The sequence below is a fragment of the Podarcis liolepis genome, assembly GCF_965112155.1.
Source record: "Podarcis liolepis genome assembly, chromosome: 12".
Taxonomy (NCBI): Eukaryota; Metazoa; Chordata; class Lepidosauria; order Squamata; family Lacertidae; genus Podarcis; species Podarcis liolepis.
The window spans coordinates 35074862-35095525 of record NC_139563.1 but is presented as its reverse complement, the minus strand read 5'-3'; the positions used below and the strand labels follow the sequence as shown (position 1 = coordinate 35095525).

At 42.2% G+C, this 20664-nt stretch overlaps 1 protein-coding gene and 1 long non-coding RNA gene across 6 annotated transcripts in view; one reads left to right on the top strand and one right to left on the bottom strand.

Annotated features, from left to right (window-relative positions):
• The window catches only part of LOC310690013, a 48788-nt gene extending 36167 nt beyond the window's left edge, over positions 1–12621 (bottom strand). For 3 of the 5 annotated variants that reach the window (XR_014517778.1, XR_014517779.1, XR_014517781.1), the window contains exons 1-3: positions 12495–12621; positions 9034–9090; positions 7785–7892 (exon numbers count right to left, since the gene is read on the bottom strand). This is a non-coding gene — a long non-coding RNA (uncharacterized lncRNA). Of the gene's footprint in view, positions 1–6801; positions 7347–7784; positions 7899–9033; positions 9091–12494 lie in introns of those variants that run through there. The other 2 variants (XR_014517782.1, XR_014517780.1) reach the window with 2 other exon arrangements.
• A 12-nt stretch (positions 12622–12633) lies between these two features.
• On the top strand, positions 12634–18292 carry TOMM7 (translocase of outer mitochondrial membrane 7; the record flags this gene model as incomplete). Its single annotated transcript, XM_083468640.1, is given in 4 exon segments — positions 12634–12820; positions 12823–12984; positions 14678–14726; positions 18053–18292. Coding segments are annotated over 4 exon segments (414 nt in total). The 3' UTR covers positions 18069–18292.
• Positions 18293–20664: the final 2372 nt, after the last annotated feature.

Sequence of the window (20664 nt, the reverse complement as noted above, 5' to 3'; positions counted from 1 at the left end):
CAACAGCCCTGCTGGCAGTCAGATCTTACTATCCAGTACAGTAGTTGCTGCCACCACCTCTTTTTTAAAAAGGTCACCTACAGCCCTAGAGACAAGAGAGAAACAATGACTTTTAGAAGACATCTGAAGGCAGCCCTCTTTAGGGAAGTTTTTAATGTTTGATGTTTTATTGTGTTTTTAATATCCTGTTGAAAGCTGTCCAGAGTGGCTGGGGAGGCCCGGCCAGATGGGCGGGGTATAAGCAATTATTATTATTATTATTAGTAGTAGTAGTAGTAATTGTTAAAGCCAAGAATCCTGGACCAGCACACACCACGGCTCCAATCAATCCTTTGCAATTTGCACAGAGCATAAAGCCAGCTCTCCAGCCCTGTTTCTTCCTGAGAATAAGTCAAATTTCTGGTTTTACCACTCTGGCCTTTGACTTCCAATAATGTTGGAACCAAAGAGATCTACATGTGAGGATTCCCAAAGCCTGAGGGGCAATCACACTGACTCCACTAGCTCAACTGTGGAACTTTACTTGAAATAACAGATGGGGGAAAGCAGGCAACAGGTCAAACAGAATACAAATAAATTGAGCACTCTGGCTCCACAACTAAACTACTCTTGGTAGGGGCAGCCCACCCATGAAATGGGTGGAAGCAGCTGTTTTGGGTGGAGGAATCCTGCTGGGTGGTACCCCTGCTGCTGCACAACTCTGGTAAGCAAGACTTTGGTGGGGGAGCGGCAGGGGAGGCAGCACCTTCCCATTTCTGCTCAGGCAGCAAAATGGGATAGGCTGCCCCTGAATTCTGACCTGTCCACTTTTGTATACTAGATCTAGCCATGAGGATAATCAACATCCTGGTAGTTTGGAAGACATGGCCTAGATCCCTTGTAATGAGATGGAACAAAGCTGCAAGGGAACCTTGGCTTTTAAATGTTCTCTCTGCTGACAATGGTGGGTGTGCCCTCTGGCTCTTTCTAACCAATCAAAGCCAGAGCCAGTCAGTACGTTAGCTTGGCTTAGAGAAATGGTGAGCCCAGGAAACCAGAGTCTGTGTTACTTCCCGCTACAAGGAGGTAATACTTATGGCTGAAATCCTATGTTATGGATTTAAAATGTTTTCTTGGAGGGGGGGAACCAAAGTTATTTTAACCACTTTATCTAAAGCCCAGGTGTGCTCTCACTTACAGGGCAGGAGTGCTGTAGCTGGGGGAGTTTGCAATTTCCCCACTCCCTTTCTGTCTCACGCTTCTGGTTTACACCCGCCCCCCAACTGCTATTTGCCCTTCAAGGCAAAATATACAGGTACACATACGTTTTTACTCCACAGAGCTAAAAGTGACTGGGGGATATTTCAACCATGAAAATGCTGTGTGCAGAAGGATTGGCTGTGTCCTGCTATGCATTCTGAAATAGTCTGAAGGCTTGAGAAAGTAGAAGTGTTATAGATATGTCTTATTTGACACTTGAAACTTCTGCAGAGGATGCCCGCTTACACACTGCCAAGAGGAAATGCATCCTCCCCCAAAAGAGAGGAGGCAAATTTGCATACATGGAAATTTAGAAATTACTATTGTTTAAATAGAAATACATAATACATCTCACCTAGTTAGAGAAGACTGATCAGGTCTGCTATAAGTCCCCTGTTCTCCTTTCATTTACAAATTATATATAGTGGCTCTCTCACAGTAAATCTTCGAGCAGATCTTGGACAGTATCTGTTGAGGATGCCCTAGCTCTGAATTTCCTTAAGTTGTACAGGGGATTGGACTAGGATAGCCTACTGTCCATACATAAAATGAATGAGGACTCAGAACGAAAGGTGCTCTTTAAAGTGCCGAGTTTGAGACTACAATGAATGCATAGGGAAAACTGCTGTAGTCACTCCATGACTTCTGAAGCGTATGTACCGTGCTGACATGAGCTGGGAATATCTCAGTGTGGGTAGAGGGGTGGTGAGAAAGCAGTCCTGGCATGCTTGCCTGTAATCAGGACTATCATTCCTAGTGTCAGACTTATAGTAGGAGTAATCTGTCTTTCTGCCAGACAGTGCGTTTCTAATTAGTCAAGAAGATTTTTGCATTTTGCTTCTGAATTACATTCTTGAACACATGCTTGGTTTTTAGATTTCCAATACAGTATAATAATGCCAGCTTTGTGTCTTTTTAAAAACATATTAGGCTTGCATCCTACCCCCAGGAATTGGGGGTAGATGACTCATTTATACTTCAAATAAAACACTACAGAAGAGTGCTTTTCTATAAATTAGGGGTTCTCATTAGGAATACAGTATCATTGTTGCTCATTATTTAATGATCTATATGGTGGTCTATGGAACTAGTTTGTTCAATGCTGAATTATCCAGAGTAACGTTTTGTATGTTGTCCTGCTCAACCCTGTTAAATAAATCTTGTACTGTAAAGCAGCAACTGACTTCAGAGGAAAATTTGTTGTAGAAATAGAATGTATTCTGTCTTCGAACGCCTTTGATTTTCCTTCTACTTCAAACCACATTATCAAGCAATCTCCTGTTGTCCAACTTGCCAACCTCTTCTATGATATTCATCAATATGGCATGCCAAATGCTGTTGTAACGCTGTGACGGTGTCACTCAACTGCTGGATGGTATGGGCCATGGTCTGGTTGTCCTGAGCCAAGGTCGCCAGCGCAGCCACCGGGTCGGCCATGGCTTCTGAATTACCCGAACACCCCCCCCAGGAAGGGGGAGTGCGGGTTGTGGCGGGAGCACACTGTGCTAGGCCCGGGGGTTAATCCAAGCCACGCGGTCCAGGTTCGGTCCCGAATCCAAGGATTCCATGAGGAGTCAGTCCAACAGGGCCAAGGCAGGAAATCGGGCTAGGTCAGGCATAAGGTCTCAGGCAGGTTCCAGCAAGCAGCAATGTTGCTCCCGCAACCTGGGGCAGGGTCCGGCAGCCTTTTATCTCTGATGGGATAATGGCCGGTCCTGATCCCCCGGTGACTCACCTCCCTGTCTTGCCCGAAGGCGAGCACTTCTCCAGCGAGTACTCAGGTCTCTCTTCTCAGGCCTGAGTCTCTGCAGCTCGGGCGATGTTGGTGGGTTATTAGACCCAGAGGCCGCCTCAGCCTCTCCTGACCAAACGGTAGTGGAGCAGCTGTACGTGATTGCACAGCAGAAGGCAACAAGGTACCGGTAATCCTCACATCTAGAGCCAGGGCAGGCTCAGGCTCCTGACTCGGCCCTGCTGGTGCTTGTTGCAGGGGAACCTGTGCAGACTGGGGCTCTTCAGAATCAGGCCCCCGACTCGGTTCAGATGCCGCCTGAGGCAGAGGATCTGGTGCGGATTGAGACTCCTCCGGCTCTGAGTCTGAGTCCCAGGCCACCACACCTTTCTTGATTTCAAAGGTGGACAGATGGGGATGTTTTGAAGTGGCTTTCCTAAATGTCAGATAAAGCAACAGGTTGCTCCAGACTGTTAGTTGCACAGAGTTTAAATTAAAAACAATAGGACTTGTCATGACTAACCATCCCCAGTGGCTGGAACTGAAGTATAGTCCAACACAATGTCTTTTCAAGGAAAAAATGTTAATAGCTCGTGCTGTCAGTGCTGTTCTATATAGGATGGTTGGGGTGTGTGTGCAACAAGCATTGAAATGTTCCTGACATGCCCTCCCCTTAGCCCATAGGGCAAGTAGAGTAAATGTTATGAAAAACATTGTTCTGAAAGCTAACTCACCAAACTGTTTAGTTGGACTAAAGACAAGCTATTGCTTTAGAATTGTGTGATGCATTCAGCTGGTCCTCCAGCAGCAAGGCTTAAGTAAAGCTTCAGTTTGTTCACAATGCTGTTTAGAAACTGTTCTAGAATTGGCAGAGGCGCCCTTCATCCTCTGTCCTGGAAACTCTTAATGCTTATCCCAGAATTGAGGACAGTTCTGTTTAGTGAATGGTAGAAGAAAAGCAGTTGGTTGTTGCACAAAGGTACTTTCTTCTTCTCATTGTTTTCCTTCACTTGTTCCTTTCCAAGATCCATCCCTAAAATGTCCTAAGTTACTGTTTTCTTTCTGGAAGCACTTAATATGTGTTCTTCTTTCAGTAATATATGAATTATACATTGTGAAGGAATCTTCCATTTCATAGAATCATAGAATTGTAGAGTTGGAATTGTGTTGAACCAAAGGTGAACTGTTCCAGAAGCTCTGCAACACCATCGTGGTAGTCAAGATAACCCCACAATTAGTTGTTGTAACAATGACCTCAAATATGTTTATATTCACTTGCTTTAAGCTAATTGGACTGTTTTTATGTTACCCTTATCTGTGGGACTGGAGTGCTAGGCTCTGAGCCCAGAAAGGGGAACTATCTTTATTTGCCACCTATGCCCTCGTGAAGTGATGTGAAGTCCTGGGCAAAGTGACTTTTGTGTATAAAGAATGTATGAATGTTTGCTTAGCTGGCGACAAGCCATCTATTTGCTGCAATGTCTGTCCCATGCCTGTAAAGCCTGGGAGACCTGGTTGGCTGATTTGCTCTAAGTTTACACCTTTCTTTTAATACAGCACTAGAATTTATCACTCCTTTGATATCCCTGCATCCACTCACACAGGTTCTCCTTTGGCCCTGTGGTTCAGAACAGGAAGGGACCCTGAGGGTCATCTAGTCCAACTCCCTGCAACACAGGAATCTCAACTAGATCAAATTCAACTTAAAGCTAAAGAACCACACGCATGGAGGGCAAGATTGTCCTTCAACAGTTTGTACTTGTACAGCATATCTGGTCACTGTCCTCCCCACTATGGTGTGATGTATTTTATTTCTATTACAATAGTCTTCTGGCATTTTAAAAGACTAGCACTTTTATTATGGCACAAGCTTTTATGGATGATGTTCTGTCTCTACTGCCAAATGCCAGAGACAGTATGCCTTGGTGAATCACAAGTGAGGAGTGCAGTGTTGAACCCAGGTCCTGCTTGCAGACTTCCCATAGGCATTTAGTTGGCCAGTGAGAAGAGGATGCTGGATTAGATGGGCCTTTTGGGCCAGTGCAGCAGGGCTTTTCTTATGTTCTTATATCTTAAAAATGCTAAATGTTCTATTTGAACTATTGATAACAGGGGCTATATAAAGTAACTGGAGGACTAGTTACATAGTGGAGGTCACCCTGATAAGGTGGGTGGAGGGAAGTACTCTTAATTGAAAGTCTTGATGTTCACTGTGCAGAAGCATATTCCATCCATGGGCATATTGACTACATATGTAGTTACTTACATATGTTGCTTGTCCCCGTCACAACTACCAACAATCAGCCACCAGTGGTGAACCATGTAGATCGGGTACAAGGTGGAGAAACAACATGGGTAAACTTTATGGCAGAGGTGGGGAGCCTGTGGCCCTCCAGACGTTGTTAACACTACAACTCTCATTGGCCTACCCCTGCCTTATGGGTAAAAAACAGGAAAAGTCAGCATGAGGTTGCTGTCTAATTCCAACCTTTGTCAACTTTCTGCTCAACGCTAATGTGCCTGATGAAATTTGTATCTGATACCAAATGTTGTAGTGCCATTCATTTTTTAAATCATGGAGTAAATATCATGCTTCACTCCATGGCCAGGATGTGGAGTTCCAAGCTTACAATGGGCATTTTTCCAATCTCCTCTCACACTACAGGCACTTGCACCCCTGTGAAGCTGCTCCTGGAATATTACACAAATGGCTGCTATTGGAAATACTGGTTAATAGTCACTCTTCCCCCCCTGCTCACTGTCCTGTCCAAGAAAATAAGTGCTTTCAACTCACACAGAACTTTTTGGCTCCTGGACCAACACAAGCTAATACATAAAATTACTAGTAAAAAGCGACTAGAGGTCACTGTAATAAATGGGCAGTTGCTTCACTGGCTTGAAGCCTGCTGAAAAAGCATTTATATATGTGGAAGCACAGAAGGTACAACAGTCATTTTGCCAGATTTCTGTATGCTTAAGACTTTGAGTAATATGATTGCAATTGTTTTGCTAATTTTGTTTGCTAAGTATGCACACTCAAAAGCTTTGATGTTTATTTTTTCATAGTCCATCCTTCTCCCTATGGGCTCAGGGCAGATTATGTCTATAATAAAGTTACAGAAAATGCTGTAAAATTCACAATGAAAAGACAATCAGAAATGGAAAACTATTATTTATGCCAGCTGGGGAAAAGCTGTATTATTGTGTCTAAATTCTAAGGGAGGACAAGTTGTATTTTCCATACGGTAATGATTGCATAGCAAGGTGACTGAGTTTACCCTGAGTGGGCTAGAAAGTGCCAGATTTATGTATAGGCTAAGTAAGCTGAAGCCTAGGGCCTCTAAATCTAGGGGGCCTCCCCAGCCCACCCACCACCCAGCGGGCAGTCTCCCCTCTCCCCAAATTGCAAACCCAAGACTTCATGCAAGGGCAAGGCAACTCGGGCCCAGCAACTATGAGACTCAGGGCCAGCCAGTGGGGCCCAATTTTAAACTCGAGGGCCCAACTTGAAATTTTTTTGCGGGGCCCTAGTTCACAGCCAAAGTCTGCAAAATCTTAGAGATATAAATCCTTGTGCTAGGTCATTTTCACAAGGTCAGCAAAGCCATTCAGAAATCAGGCCTGCTATTGAGTTCTTGTGCAAGTTTGTACAGTTCACTTCTGGATTTTTTAAAGGAAAATTAGAGAAGATTTTGATGAGCTTGAGAAACAAAGCAAAAGCAATCTTGCCAAAAGTTAACCACAAAACAAGGAGACAAAGAGTGAGGGAACGACAAAGAAATGACAGAAGTGCCCCTGATGCCTTAGATGCACTTTCTTTAAGAGATACGTTTAGGATAAAATCATTTATTCCTATATTGGATGCACTTGAAGCCAACTTAAAAAGTACTGTGTACAGTGATATTCCACAATTATTTTCCATTCTTGCTATCCCGATAGCATCCAAACAAGAAATTCAGCAAGGTGTTGAACTGTTGATGGAAGCATACCCAGAAGCTATTTCTAATGTGGAAGCAATTTTGTGGCTATTTCTTAGCTTTATGGTCACTAACAGCTAGGGAGAGAGTAGTTTTTCAAGATTCAAAAGAATTAAAAATGAATTAAGGGCCATAATGTCTCAAGAGAGGTTGTCCGCATTCTGTACATTGAAAGTGACAAACTTGGACAAACAAATTCTTGTTGGGTCTCTGGACCGTAATAAAGATTGATTGACAAACAAATTTTGATGAAGTTTTCTGATGTCCTTTAGAGGAGAAATTGTGAATTGCAGAATTTTAAATACCCGTCATCATCCTTGGCTTCCCTCAAGTGATCTTTTTCAAGAAATCGGCAGACTGTGGCAGAAGTTAAAGTCTTTTCTGTTAAGCACTGCCATCTAGTGGTGAAAGATAAAACTACCCTTTTAAAACGGCAATATTCTACCATTTCCTCTGGTTAAGAACATACAGAGTTTAGTAAATGTTTATGCATTTTTGTTTTCTGAATTCATTTAAATATTCATGTATTTAATATAAATTTATTATTCAATATTTTATTTAAAAATCAGAACTTTTAAAAAATAGCACTTCAAACATTTCTTTAAAATACCACCTTCCCCTAGCTCCTCTTGCTATATTGTGCTGCCTTAAATCTTATTCCTGAAACTCTTTCCCAGCAAACTCCTTTGGTCTTAAAAACGTTTCAAATTATGTAAATTCCAACTGCTGACACACCTTTGAAAAACTACTTCTAGTTTATCCTTCATTCCACAATTCTTTTCCACATTTCCATAAATGTCTAACCCTCTTTAGGCTGCAATCCTATACCCTCTTACCTGGTAGGAAGTCCCATTAAACGATGAGACTGCGTAGAATTGCACTGTTGGTAACCAAACTCTGAAGAACTTCTCTTTGATATCCTGTTGACTATCTCCTCCGTCTTTCTAAAACTCCAGAATAAAATATTTTTGTAAGTTTACTCAAATTATTAGCAACTTAACTTAGCAAAACAAAATTTCCTGCTTGATCATTTTTCATGTTGCAACTGTACTCCTTTTACTGTGAAATACTGACCATCCTCTAGTCTCACACTCCAAATTTATGCTCTGCTTTTATTATCTTTTTTATGTTAACTATTGCCCCTTTCCTTAGCTCAGAAAGGGCAGAGATTTGCTGGTAGTACAGAAGACGGTCCAGAGGTAGCTCAAGCAAACTCCATTGAAGTCAGGAAGAGGGAAATTATTTCCAGAAACAGAATAAAGTAATAAAGTAGAATAAAGTAGCTAGCCAAACTGCTAAGGAAGGTGTGTCTTTTCAAATCATGTTTGAAATGATTTGAAGGCTTAGTGTCTTAGAAGGCTTTGTGTCTTTGGGCACAGGGAACATAAAATTGTATTATCTTGAGGAGCAGTTTCTGCAAAGATGCACATTGGCACATAGAACCAGCCCGGTCACTATGGAATAAAGTTAGCCCAAAGGAGTTGTGTGACAGAAATTTATTTATTTTATTAAATTTGTATCTCACCCTTCCTTCCAAAGGAACCCAGGAATATAAAAGCAATGACAAAAGTTAGTATTGGGAGATATTTGTTTCCTGAATTAGATCCTTTTAGTTTAAATATATTCTGTAGATTTTGCTTTTTGAAAGACAGAGGAAGTGACACATGATAAACCTTTCACAGCAGGGGAAGCTGGTATGGTTCCTGGTTGTTAAGAACTGTAGTCCAGCAACATCAGCAGGTCACCACATTAGGTACCTCATTAGTTACCTCTGCTTTGCACTTTATGAAACTGTGATATTGCCCCTAGGTTACTAATAGTTAACCTAGATGTACTTAGCTAGGTTTTCTAGAAAGACAAGTGTCTATAAATCTAGTAAACAGAATTAAAATAACTGTAAAGGTAAATTTAAACATACTTTATCTGTCTATCTGGCCTCAGAAAATCCTTTGAGCCATCAGATCTGTGTTTAACACTTTACAGAACAATCAGTTCATGGTTTTCATCTTTGGCCAGATATTCTATTCACAATGACATAAACTGAAAATGAAATACATCATACTAGGCAAGAACATTGCAATATACCTTAGATGGAAGTTAAGACATGGCAAAGTTGTAAGTCTGCATCTTTTATTATAGAATCTACAAAAAGAAAAAGGAAATCTAGGATTAACATTTGAAAGGTATTTTGTTGGTCCACCTTCATGCAATCCTCATTGTTTGAAACTCCAGTGATTCATCTTTTTTTAGAGTTGAATTCATATTTATGTCTTAGCTTCAATTACCATTTTAATAAATTATTATCAGCTTCCTGAAAATCCTTGCTATTTTAAAATTTTATTTCTTAGACCTTATTTTATACAGCCTCTGTAGCACAACTTGTACAGCACTGACTCGAATAAAAGTTGTAAGCAGTCAAAAATTTGGGCCAACATCAAATGTTACACTAAGAACTAAGCAACTGCCACCAACATGAGCTGCTACTACTGCATATAGTTAGTAACTTGCAATGCTATGTTTCTAGAAATAGAGTTGCCAGAACTCACCATGAACACTTCCCTTGTTCTCTTAAATGGTAATGGCACCCTCCTGAGACGTGCCAGAACCCACCCAAGAGGTGCCAGAACTGAGTTCCTCCTGAAAAAGAGCCGCCCTGGTAACTTGACATTTCTACATATACCTTGTCAAGGAAGAAGCTAAGTTAAGACATCACATCCCCCCCCCCTTCTTTTCCTCCTTTCCTCCCACTCCAAATTAGTTACTCAGCAATTTATACTGCAAACTCTTTGTGCTAGAATTTGAAGAAGTATAAGAAGCTGTGCACACCAAGACTACAGTGCTGTAAATAATAGCTTTCTCTCTCAGCTAAATGTTATCCTCCTAGCATGGCAATTTTTAAGCATTTTGCAATTTGCTGCTTCTTAGAGGATCACACATTTTTCTAATGCTTCAACTGTCACATTGAAGGCTGTTTGAGAAGTTTCCAAATTACCCCAGCTTTGGAATTCAACCGTGCAGAAGGTATGAAAGACAAAAAACCAGCTAGCTAGTGGATGGGCTCTGCTTGGTTTGTGGATGCTCTTTATGCTGCAAATATTTGTTAGTCTGGACACAACTGTTCTGGGTTTATTCAGCCTCCCAAACCTACAATGTCCAATTGACAAAATAAGGTAGATTGTGGGTCAACAAGTCACTCTTCCAAGCTGGGTTCTAAACAGTGAGGCACACAAGCCTCTAGCTTCATACCAAGTGGGCTGCAATAGTATTTTGACATGGAACCCATGGGTCACCCCCCCCCCAGCCAGTTAAGCTAAGCAAGGTGCCAGGCTTTTGAAAGGAGGTGCAAGGCTCTGGCAGGGTCTTAGAGCTCTCCCACCTCCTTCACAAAGCTGGAAAAGTGCTCAATATGCCTTAGGAAGAAGGAAGGACTCTAGGACCCTGGCAAGAGCCCTTATGCCTCCTGCCCATAGCCTAGCCTAGCACCTCATTTACCCAGCTTTGGGAAGGCAGTGCAAGGACTGCCTCCAACATTCTCTATCAGTGTTTGTAGAGGAGCAGAATTTTAAATAGTAATAAAATTTCTGAAACTGGCAGGTTAGCTCATTTATATATTTCATAACTGAGATTCAAGTGCACTTCAATTTGGTTTACATTCATGCCAATGCAAAACTGATAAAATGTAACTGTTCTAATCGAGATGTGTATCAGGAAATGCTGATGTGGCACCTGTGGGCACACATGCTTTCCCTGGTGCCTCCCTTGCTGAAAACCCAAATTCTACTGGAGTTATCAGTACTGGTTTTAGTGCTTGGTTGCAGTGTTTGTGTGATGCCCAAAAGAGTTTCTCCAGCTTGTTAAGTATGGCCCCTACAGAGAGGCAACAGCTCATACAATTTCAGTGAAGGGTAGGCTAAGAAGAAACCCAAGTCAGGCAATCTCCCTACTGCATCTGAAACACTCCAGAAAAGTCTCTACAAACTGGGTGAACCGATGATAAAATGGCAAATCAGGTTCAATGTGGGTAAGAGCAAAATGACACATACTGGCCAAATCTATACACTAATGACATCTGAATTCACTGCAGATAAATTCAAGGAGGATGGACTAATTCATGTAGATAAATTCATGGTGACTAGCCATAGTGGTTTTATACTACCTTCATGGTTAGAGGCAATAGATCTCTGAATATGAGTTGATAAACACGCCAAGTGGGGAGACTGCTGAAGCACTCATATTCTGCTTGTAGGGATACCCTTTGGCATCTGGGAACAAGATGCTGGAGTAGATAGATGTCTTATGAGGAATGGTTGAATGAATTGGGTATGTTTAGCTTGAAAAGAAGAGACCGAGAGGAGATAGGATAGCCATCTTCAAATATCTTAAACACTGTTGCATGGAGCGAGCTTGTTTTCTCCTGCTCCAGAGCCTAGGACCCAAACCAATGGGTTCAAGTTAACAAGAAGAGATTCTGACTAAACATCAGGAAGAACTTTCTGACAGGAACAGTGGAACAGACTCCCATTGAGAGGTGATGGACTCTCCTTTCTTGAGGGTTTTCAAGCAGAGTTTGGATGTCTATCACATATATGATCTAGTTGTGATTCCTGCACTGAGGAGTTAGAGTAGATGACCCTCAGGATCCCTTCCAACTCTACAATACTGATTTCATGATCCATCCAACAAAGGAAGCATGTTTTTTTCTTATTCAATCATTTTCCCATATGCAAATTTAATCAAAACTCATAGGGCAGATCTACAAGGGTTGGTTTACTTGAACATCAGCCGGGGGTGGGGTGGGGGGAGAGAGGACAAAAGCAGGACATGACGAAGGTTAAAAAAATTTAATTTCTTGGTTGAAGGTTCAAGATATGTAAATGAAAATATTTCTCCATCCAAACGTAATTGGCTACTACACCATTTGGTGAAGGCCAATAGCCAGGAAATGTTTTAAGCAGCAGCAGAAAAATACATGACAGAAAATCCACTTTCGAAGGCAGCACCTGTCAGAGTGCTAAATCCAGACAAACAGGGTTAGGCTAAGGTTACCAGATTTTTTTCAATGAATCCAGGGACACTTTTCAACTTCCTACTAAATAGATGGATTTTGTCAGGAGACTGATTTGTAAATCCGGGGACTGTCCCCGGGAAACGGGGACATCTGGTAACCTTAGGTTAGGCCAGTGGTAGAACAGAGAATTTACAGTACATGCAAAAGGAAATGCTGTTGACTTTCATGCGGGCTTTGGAAGCAAAACTGAACTTCCACTCTTGGCGTTTGCCAGGAAGCCTGCGGAACTCACATCCCCTGCCTTCTCCCTCTTAACCTCAAGTGTAGGTGGCCTACCACGAGGGTCGGTCCACGTGCTAACAACTTTTCCACGAGAAAACGTAACGTGCGAGCCGGCCCTCAAAAAAACACTTCTGTGTTGTTAGGAAGGGGGGAAACTCCGTTATGTATCATGTGTGAAGAACAAGCGTGTAGCGAGGTGCGTGTGTGTAATGCTCAGAAACAGGGTGGAGGGGGAAGGGTATTTGCCACGACTTACTCCGGCGGAGATAGGCAGGCACTACTATTAGCCGGGAAGAGCAAAGAAATGGACCCACTGCGGCGGAAAAGGTGAAAAAAACCCGACTCCTGCATGTAGGAATTTCCATCCAATATTGGCGCGTCCTCATCCGCGAGTCATGAAGCGGAGCCGATTTCAACACATTCTTTTACGCGGCAAGCTCGGCTCTAGGTTTCCTCAGCAGCGGCTGCCGTTCCCGCCTTTCCCAGCCGGCCTGAGGCGGCGCCGCTGCCCGACAACAAATCCTCGCCGGGTAGGCCTCTCCTCCGCGCGCATGCGCCGTTGCGCCAGGAAGCAAAAGGCAGGCCTTTACCACCCTCGCCTCTCGCCCTTCGCTGCCTCCGAGACGACGACGCAGCCGCCGCCATGCCGAAGCTGAGCAAAGAGTCCAAGCAGCGCCTGCAGCACTTGTTCAAGGGCGGGCAGTTTGCCATCCGGTGGGGCTTCATCCCGGTAGTACTCTATCTAGGTCAGTCCCGAGCTGGGGAGAGCAAGTAGGTTGCCGCGGGCGGCTTGGTCACGGAAGACTCGGTATACTCTGCCTTGAGGCAGGCGTCGGGGGAGGGGCGGGGCAGCTTCCTGAACCGTTAACGGTCCGTTAACGGTCTTCCCGTCAACGGCTGGTTGGAGCGCGCGTGGCGCGTCTTCTTGGAACGCAGCGGCGATAGTGACGCAACCGGCGAGTCACGTGGCCGATTCCCCTCAGCTCCTCGTGATTAGCGGGGAGAGCGCCCTGTGGGGCAGAAGCGGCTCCTCGCCCTTGGCCGCTTCCGTTCCCTGAACCCAAATTCTCCGCTTCACAGCTCACTTTAGCGCTGCTAGTTTCGGATTTAACCTAGAGAAAAGGCAAGCGGGCTGCATCGTGAAAGCCCTCCTGTTTTTTCTTTCCTAGTACTCGTTGGAAGGCGAGCTTGTGTGAATATGGCGATAGAAGGATCTCCTGTGACCTTCAGTGTTTCCCAAACTCGGGTCTCCAGCTGTTTTCGGACTAGAATTCCCATCATCCCTGACCTCACTGGTCTTGCCCGCTAGGGATGATGGGAGTTGTAGTCCCAAAAACAGCTGGAGACCTGAGTTTGGGAAACACTGCTTCAGACTGTGGGCGAGACAACTGTTGGATGCTCTTGTGCGCTGAAAGCTATAACACCTTGCAAGAAGAAATTATATCCAGCAGTAAGCTGAGCTACATTTGTCTCTCTGGTGTGCTAGCTTTCTGCTTGAGTGAGCTGAATGGAGGAATGGGTGAATAATCACTGACAATCTCCCCATCCCAGTTTGCAAGGCAGACTGAAGTTGCTTATAAATAATAGTTTTAGCTTTCAGAATTCTGTATTTCACAATTATGTGAACTCCTAACTGTGTTTAGGCATGACACAAAGGTAAACATGGTTAAAATTACTCACAGGTGTGTTATCAGGATATCACTTGTGGTATCAGGAGTTTGCTTAGAAGTCAGCAGATTTCTGAAAACTAGAGGTCAATTTTTAGAATGTTCTTAGTCAGAATTTCCCAGTCCAAGCTCAATTAGTTCAGCAATGATTCTGTCCTATGAAGTGTCATCGACTTCTTTTTCATTTGCTGGGAAAAATTATTCTATTATCCATGGGCCTGTTGTGCAGGACATTTCTTACTGAATTCCATTAACAATGCAGTAAAGTCCTATTTATTAGTAAGATCAGAGACTGTCTTTCTCTGTCTGGTGGATTTGGTGGGCAACATACATCATGCCACAAATAAGGACTGTTTTAGATGTCAGAGATACTTTAGAAGAGTATTCTTTCTTTAGAAGAGTATTTTTTTCTTCCCAGGCAGATTATCAGTGCAATTCTAACTTGGAAGTAAATCCTAATACATTTAATGGGGCTTACACTCAGGTAAGTATGGGGTTAGGCTTGCAGCCCAAGTCACCTGCTGGTGCAGAGGAGTGGGGTTTGCAGTGTGTGTTGCTGACCTTGCAATAGAATGGACCCCTTTCTTTGCACTTCTACTTGATGGCATATTAGGGTGGCGAGTACAGGAGTGCAGGAGACTATCAAAGTGCAGTGTTATCTATTACATTACTGTGGTTAGTCGTGTGTATTAATTCTAGAAATATTTATTATATGTAAAAGAGCAATAATATATTCATGATATAAACTGACAGATACATTGTTTGTAACTAGGTTTTAAGAGAGGGGCGGATCCTGGAATGCCTGAGCCAACCGTTCTGAGGTATGTTTTCACTAGTTAATACCTCTGCAGAAATAATGCCTGCTAAAGGAGAAAATACAACATGTGCTTTGTGATTAACTTGGAGGGGAGTTTGAAACTTATGCTACAATCCTACACTCACTTACCTAAGAGTAAGTCCCATTCCATTTATACATCTAGGATTGCACTTACAGAAATATCACACAAATTATATTTTAACTGTTGCTATATTCTCATGTAAGGTGTAGGTCAGGATTTGGTGCTACCATTTTTTAATTTAAGGGACACACCATAAGAAGGAAATGTTCTATCTTTTGGTTGCTGACTTAAGTATATCATCAAGAGATATGACCTGATTTTGTCAAGTCCTCTTTCTCTTGGAATGAGCTTGCTTCAGTAACATTACAAACCAAGAACTGATGACCATCGAAGGATTTAAACACTGACAGCTTACACTGCTTGAAACTGAATTTTTAAAAAGGCAGTGTATGTTGGTTGTTGTTTGATCAATGTACAAGGCATAGGCCTTCTGTTTCATTTTGTTGTTGCCTGATGGCACTAATAAGGCCTCGTGGAAAATATGAGTGGTTACATGTTAACAGTTGGAATGAGGTGGAGAGTAGGAGCCTAATAAAACTAGACTAATAAAGCCTAATAAAAAGCCTAATAAAGCCAAATAAAACTAATCCACTCTGAAGCCTAACAGAAACTTTTTTTTTGCTGTTGCTGAGGCATGAATAAGTATAAAGTTTATGAATGACTACTAATGTTACTCCTACTGAGAGCAAGTCAATTTAAATCAGTGGACTTAAGTCCAATGATTTCATTGGGTCTGTTTTGAGTATGATTTAGTTGTATATCACCGGTCAGAATCTACCTTCCAGGTATTGGTGGACTCCCACCATTCCTGGGGCTGATATGAGTTAAAGTCCAACAACATCTGCAAGGTGACAGGTTCTCCACCTGTGTCCTATGTGATCTCAGAGGCGGTTAAAAAATTGCTGGTTTTTGTGTGTGTGTGTGTTTTGTTTTAAATTCAAAACAAACCAGATTGTCAGAAGGACTTTCCTTTCTTATAAAATTCTGGAAGTAATAGAAAAAACCATTGAAGCTTTTCATTAATTTCTCCTTGCATTTATGCCACTTCTGCATGGTGACACTTTATTGTATGGATGCTACTGAGACTTGGCATTAATGTAACATTTTATCATTTAATATTCTATACTCTGCTGTCTGACTACTGCTTAGACTCCTGTAATTAAACTGTCATGTAAAATCCCATTGTCTGTTTAAAAAATCTGCAGGGTGATCAATTTATTCAATTTTATGTCTTGTCATCTGCCTGTGAGTTTTTGCATTTATGAGATTTAAAAGATAAAATGCATCCGCTTCTTAATACAAGACTTTCTTGTACAGTGGTGCCTCGCAAGACGAAAAGAATCCGTTCTGTGATTCTCTTCGTCTAGCGGTTTTTTCGTCTTGCGAAGCAAGCCCATTGACAGATTAGCGTATTAGCGGCTTTTAGCGGCTTATCAGCTTATCGGATCAGCTGATAAGCGGCTTAGCGGCTTAGAAAAGGGGGGGGAGGAAAAAAACCCCGCAGGAACTCGCAATACATTTTCGTCTTGCGAAGCAAGCCCATAGGAGATTCGTTTTGCGAAGCACCTCCAAAACGGAAAACTCGTTCGTCTAGCGAGTTTTCCGTCTTGCGAGGCATTCGTCTTGCGGGGCACCACTGTATTATCCAGTATGTTTAGGATATACAATTAAATGCGACTTGTTCTGTTAAGTGAAGTGCATGATGCCCAAATTGGCTTTGTTGGATTGTATGCAGCATACACCCCCGATACACATGTACTCGCCAAGCATCCAGCACACTACCCACACCTGCACTTACATAATGTGCACATGTGAACACCCCTCCCCACACTCACTGCATATACAGCATATCCCCCCCCATTTATTTATTTATAATTGTGATGTGTCACACATATTTGAAATGGGCAACACATTTAATAAGTTTTTGTAGTAGTAATGAAATGGGTTGGGAAGGTAAGGGAAGAATGTGCTCTCCTTTAACTATTTTATATTTTTGTCAGTCCTTGGAATCTTGAAGGCTGCAACCAATGGATGTGATCATTGTGTTTACTACTTTGGGGGATAGTTTAGTACTGTAATTGGGATGGACACTGACAGTGAACTCTTATGTTTACTCAAAAACTGGGACTCAATGGGACTTACTCCTAGGTAAAATGGCAGCCTAAATACACAATATCATAAATTTGCTCGGGATTAAAATGAGTGTAAATGAGATGAAGCATTGAGAAGATGCCACCTATTTCTTGTTTGTGGCTTGAACCATATTATTTAGTACCTAAATAATCTTGCTGACTTTTAAAAGCAGAAACTGTCTTTCTAGCTATTATTTGGCCTTTCCAACCAGTCAACTAAGCTGACAATCATAACTTCAGTCGCTTATTATGTTACATGTTTCATCTTTGATTTCATCTTGGTATGAGTGATAATAGATAGAATAATATCTAGAATTTTATTTCTAGAGTCCATGATGGATTGCCAGGTTCCCTTGAAAATAATAGTTGGGATTGTGAGCATTTTTGGAGAGCAGTGTAATATGGATAAGCCTTAATATTACTTGTCTGTGTCAATATAGGTTAGTTTCAAGATCAGTCATAATATTACAAATTCTTTAAGCCACCTCAGAATTGCACTGAAAGAATGTGACAGTATACTAAGAAAGAAAGAGAGAGAGAGAAACTAGAAGGCAGATAAAATACCCCCAAATGTATTCTACAGTCACATGAGTGTTAATTCCATTTTATATGGTTGGGTGCATTTAGCACTTTAAATATGATGGTGTTCCTAATGGCCACCTCAGAATCTGTTACGTATTGATGGTTGAATTCAAACCTGAATCCAAGCCTAAACCCCACCTCTGTCACTGTTGGGTAGCCTAGGCTGACTATCCCTCAGCTTCAGATGATTATCAGAGTGGAACTGAATAAAGTATCCCTAGTCTCTTCTAATGATTCTACATTTGCTCTGTTCTGTTAATTAATATGGCTTACTTGCATCTGCCCTGGCTGACCTTCCACGGTTGAATACGTTATTGAATGTGTAAAGCTGCAGCTCTGTACTCAGTTACATAATAATTACAACATTGAAATCAACAGGACTTGCTTCTCATTAGACATGTATAGAACTGTGCTGTAAGTAACAAAGTTGTACTTTTTAGTATTTCTTGAAAGAGCTGTTCTGCTGGTAACAGCATTATAAGAGTTGTGATCAACTTAATTTTTTTCCCTTTTTTCTTCCTCCACCTCTCTTAGTCTACTATGGGGATGAAGGAGTTAACCACAGCATTCTGGAAGCCGGCTGCTGAGCAGGAAAAAAAGATGGAGATGCATGCATTCCAAAGGCTAGGAAAAACAACACTGAGCTATGCCACTGGCAAGCAGACTTCCCTGACAACATGGAATATGCTTACAACATAATGGAATTTCCATCTGTCTAATTTATTTGTGTTACACTTTCATTTTTTCCCTTTAGAATAAATATTTTGTCTGAAATTCTTTAATGAGGAAATCTAATTTTTGCAGGTCATGACACATGTTAAGACTCATTTCCCTTTACATCCAACTGCTGGATTTCATAGAATTGTTGGAAGGGACCCTAAGGGCCATCTAGTTCAACCCCCTGCAGCGTGAGAATCACAGCCAAAAAATCCCAGACAGATGGCCATCCAACTTCTGTTTTAAAAAATCCCATGAGGGAGAGTCTAGTATCTTCCGAGGTACTTTGCTCCACTGTCTTAACATCTCCTACAGTCAGAAAGTTCTTCCTAATGTTTACTCAGAATCTCATTTCTTGTAATTTGAATGCATTGGGTTGAGTCCTATCCTCCGGAGCAGCTGAAACAAGCTTGCTCCATCTTATGTGTGACAGCTCTCCAGTTTAATGTGTTCAGGCTAAACATAGCCTTATTATTTCAACCTCATCTTTGTAGTCCTCAGACACTGGGTTGTTCGTTCATGGGTTGGGCAAAGTAATCTCTTTGGTGACACTACAGAGGAAAAACGCTGCATATGCATAATCAATAAGCATTATCTTCAACAATGCCCTCCTTTCCACATACCTACAATAATAGTACAGACAGTTGAATCTTGCCAAACCTTAGGCACTTCTGGGAGCCAGAGACTGCAGCTATGAAGCTACAGAAACATAGAAGGTACTGTTATTTTTTTCACAAACCTAGCTTTCCTGGCAAGAGTGGGGTGGTGATATATCTGTTTGTTAGTTGTGGCTTGGAGAAAACACCGTACTTCCAAAAGAGTCCTGGCTACTTGTGAGGAAGCCATTCCTAAGCAGTAAGGAATGTACCAACCAATAAGCCACTGTTTAGTTTTCCATTAGAATGTGTTTGACGTAATATAGGGGGCACCCCTGCGTGTTCGTCCTTTGCACGCACAGAGAAAGAAAATCAATAATGGCTTTACCAGTGTCCAACATTTCAAAAGCTCACTGGGTCAGCCCTTCAGTCTACATCAGTGGCTAAGCAAAAGCTTGGAAGGTCAGGAAGATTTGATCAGACCCCTGTTAGTCTTGGCAGTGGCAGAAAAAGAAGAATACAGTGTTGGCGTGAGTGAAGCCCAGTGCCCTAATGGGGGGTGCAGAGCACTGCTCCCCAATCAGTGTACTGACAATTTGTTGAACAGAGATGGGGCTCAAAAAAAACACCCTGCCTTCCCCCAAAGAATAAAGGGGGTAACTAGCTGAGGAACCAGTTGTCGGAATCTGCTAAGATTTTGATAAGGTCTGAATATGTACATGCCTATACCTATCCACCACTTTGGTGATGACCTCTGGCTGCTGACTTGCCAACAGGCAAGATTCCCTTAGGTCTAGTGTTCCCAGCATAGTGTCTTCAGACACACCCCTTAGCACTCAACAAGGCCCTCTGCTCCTGGTTTCAGTTTGGGATGGGGGTGGTGGGAGTGCCTTTTTGAGGTGGGGTGTTTCCTGTCTTTTTGTTCTCTGTTTTATTTTTGGAGGGATGTAAGTGATTTGCCAGTTGTTTGTGAGAGGATCAAAGCATAAAGCATTGGGGACCTTACTATGTCCGGACTCATACTTGACATCCAATAAAGATTGATATGTCAGTACATTTAACTCCATGATACATGTTCTTTCGGTTCCCAGAAAAGTCCAGGATGCAGAAGTTAAGAGTTGGTGTACGTAGCCAGATGGCAGTTCTGAGCGAGTCAGACTATTTATTTCCTTCTTGCTATGCCTGAAAAGCACCCAGTAAAGCAGAAAGATGGCGAGAGGAAGCTGTGTCAACTTTGTAGTGCAGTTAAGAGAATGAATTATGAAATATCTGGTCCAAGCTTCACTTCAGCTCTGGATTTGCTGAGTGGCTTTGGACAAGTAGCTGTTTCTTGGCTTCAGCTGCCCACCTATAGGTTGGATATTGTAATACAGCATTGCCTATCAGGGCTTTTCCAAGGATTACTATGATAATGCATTTTGATTTAAGTATTTAGAAAAAGCACCACATCAAGAGATCTAATGAGGAAGCAGGACAAAGATGAAAGACTTATTTGGTTCAGTGGTACTTACTCCCAAAAGTGTACAGAGAATTTCAGTCTTAAGTATTATTAATTCACTCTAACTGCTAATGTCTATTAGGTAGGCTTGTTACTTATATAACAGAAATATCAATTATCAAAGTGCATACAGGCACTTCTTTCCAACACGCAGCAGCCGCCCAAACAAAACCCACTGCTGTCTTTTAAGAATATCATCTTCCCCCTTTGGGAAAAGAAAATCAGTCTTCCATCATGCCTTTATTGTGGCTATCAGAAAAGGAAACATCAGCCAGGCTCTCTTCCATTGTTCCTACATTCAGCTTCTGAGAGCCTGTTACCACTCTGCATCTGCC